The following is a 2,899-nucleotide window of genomic DNA, read 5'->3' as shown; positions in this document are numbered from 1 at the left end:
TGTACCATTCCTTTCCAATTACTTTAATAAGTTTATCGAACATAATTAAACAATACTTCCCCCTTTTTGTTTTAAGTGATATAATGTCTTTTTTTTAACATACTTGATAGAATATGATAAATATTCTAGATATTATTCTGTATAGAAGGATATAGTTTTGTGAATATTCTGTAAAAATCTTTGAGATTTCCTAATGTAGTAGGACTCATTGTTGTAACCCTATATATATGATTCAATGGAATACACTCCAACCCAAGGAGTTTATATTATCTAACATGGTATCACAGCTTAGGTTTTAGATCCAATCCTAACTTCCGCAATTTTTTCCCTTTACCGTTTTTATTCTGCCCTAGCCATCTACCCCTAGCCACCCCTAACACCATTGCCGCCAATCACCATGGTCAAGGAAGGTGAATCGTCAATCTTTCATCCGGCTCTTGGTGTTAGTAATATTAAGAATGTTATTCCTCTAATTCTTGATCGTGAAAAAGTTCAAAATTCCAATTGGGTTGAGTTATTTGAGTGTTATGCTCATGCTTTTGATGTTCTTGATCATATTGACCCAAAAACAACACATCCTGTAAACCTATCCGACGCTATGTGGAAAAGGCTTGATTCCGTTGTCAAGAATTGGATTTATGGTACTATTTCTACTTATTTGCTAGAAACAATTTTGTGCAAAGGGGATAAGACACAACAAGTTTGGGATAAACTTAAGGGAATTTTTCAAGATAATAAAACCACTAGGGCGGTTTATCTGGAAAACCAATTTAATCAATTGCACCTGTCAAAATTCTCTGACTTCTCTTCTTATTGTCGAGAATTAAAGAACTTGAAGGATCAAATTTCTAATGTTGATCAACCCGTGTCGGAGCAAAAACTCGTAATTCGACTAGTTTCAGGGCTAGTGAATACATATTTTGATATTGTTGCTGCAATGATCCAACAAACTACCCCGTTGCCTTCATTCGAAACAGCAAGGTCACCCTTGAGAAGTCACGGCGAGCCAATGACTCATGGTCACAGGCATCCTCTTTTGTAGCTCAATCCGGCAACACTACAAGTTCGACGGCCCATAATAGCAGCAGGCGGCACCGGCCGGTCAGGGTGGCGGCTCCAGTGGTCGTGGTCGTGGTCGCGGCCGAGGTCGAAGCAAGGGTCGTGGTCGATCTCCACAGCAGTAGCAATCACAACAGCAAGCTCCACAATGGGGCGCACCTTAGCGTTGGAATGGCCCAACAAATCAAGCCCAGCAAGCCTCCCCACAATGGGGTCAAGCGCCATTCCCACATCCTCAACAATGGGCTGGCCCACGACCCCCCTACCCGGCACAGCAACAAAGGCCTCAGCAGGCCTATTTCTTTGGGCCTCCACAACAGTCCCAAGCGGCTTACTCTTCTCATGGATCGGAGTATGGTTTGACAATGACTCCAACCGAGTTGGGAAATGCGTTTGCAACAATGAGTTTCCCTAATTACGATCCGTCTTGGTACATGGATTTCGGAGCAACTTCTGACATGACAAATAATGCCGGTAACCTCTTACCCCTTTTTAATTTAAGCACATCTAATTATATTCAAGTGGGTAACGGTCAACGCATTCCAATTACGGGTTATGGTCATTCCACTATTGCTAATAAATCTCTTTCCTTGCGTGATGTTTATTTAGCTCCCCAAATTATCAAAAATTTAATTTTTGTTAGAAAGTTTACTTCTGATAATTCTGTGTCAATAGAGTTTGATCCTAATGGTTTTTCAGTGAAGGATCTACGAACGGGGAATCTAATAACCAGATGCAATAGTACTGGGGTCCTTTATCCTGTGACCACGGCACCGACAACTTGTCTAGCCACTTCTCTCACAGCCTTGTCTCCATACACGTGGCACAACCGCTTATGACATCCCGGGGCACCCACTTTTAATTTTCTTAGAAGTAAAAATTTGATTGATTGTAATAAGGAACACGACTCCACTTTTTTCGTAGGTTGTCAATTAGGAAAACATACTCGCTTGCCTTTTCATAATTCCAATAGCACTACTTAATCTGCTTTTGAGATTATTCATGCCGATTTGTGAACTTCTCCTATTCGTAGTGATAAAGGTCACAAATATTATCTAGTTCTATTGGATGATTATACTCATTATGTGTGGACTATTCCTCTTGTGTATAAGTCTCAAGCTTTTCAAACCTTTTCTTAATTTTTGGCAATATGTTCTAACTCAATTTGAACGTCCTATTAAATCCTTTCAAAGTGATCACAGTCGTGAATTCGATAATGACCCGTTTAAATTATTTTGTGTCAAAAATGGATTGGTTTTTCTCTTCTCTTGTCCTCACACATCTTCTTAAAATGGCAAAGCCGAACGCATGATTCGTACTCTTAACAATGTTAAGCGTACTCTATTGTTTCATGTCTCTCTTCCACCGTCTTTTTGGCATTATACCTTAGAAACGACCACTTATCTCCTATATATTCTTTCTACCAAAACATTCAATCAAATAACTCCGGCTCAAGCTTTATTTGGGGTTGTCCCGTCCTATAATCATCTTAGAGTCTTTGGGTGTCTTTGTTTCCCGAACTTATCAGCAACAATGCCTCATAAGCTTGCACCTCGCTCCACCCCGTGTGTTTTCTTGGGCTATACTTCCGACCACAGAGGCTATAGGTGTATGGATGTCACCACTAATAAAATCATATCTCTCACCATGTCACTTTCGATGAACATACTCTTCCATTGACACATATCACTAAGTTTCAATCGACTGATTACGATATTCTAGCTTTGGATGACCCATCACCAATCTCGCAACACCATTTCCGTATGCAACCCACTCCACGCCCAACCAAACAGCCCACTCCATAAGGGGGTTGTGGCGCAGCTTAGCAGGCCACAGGTGG

At 40.7% G+C, this 2,899-nt stretch overlaps 1 protein-coding gene across 1 annotated transcript; it reads left to right on the top strand.

Annotated features, from left to right (window-relative positions):
* Window positions 1-397: 397 nt before the first annotated feature.
* On the top strand, window positions 398-1,042 carry LOC110716366. The gene has a single exon (XM_021894982.1). The coding sequence runs from the start codon at window positions 398-400 to the stop codon at window positions 1,040-1,042; it is 645 nt and encodes a 214-aa protein (XP_021750674.1).
* Window positions 1,043-2,899: the final 1,857 nt, after the last annotated feature.

Source organism: Chenopodium quinoa, unplaced genomic scaffold (genome assembly GCF_001683475.1).
Source record: "Chenopodium quinoa cultivar QQ74 unplaced genomic scaffold, ASM168347v1, whole genome shotgun sequence".
Taxonomy (NCBI): Eukaryota; Viridiplantae; Streptophyta; class Magnoliopsida; order Caryophyllales; family Amaranthaceae; genus Chenopodium; species Chenopodium quinoa.
Note: the sequence above shows the minus strand (reverse complement) of the source record. Positions and strands in the feature narration are given on the sequence as shown.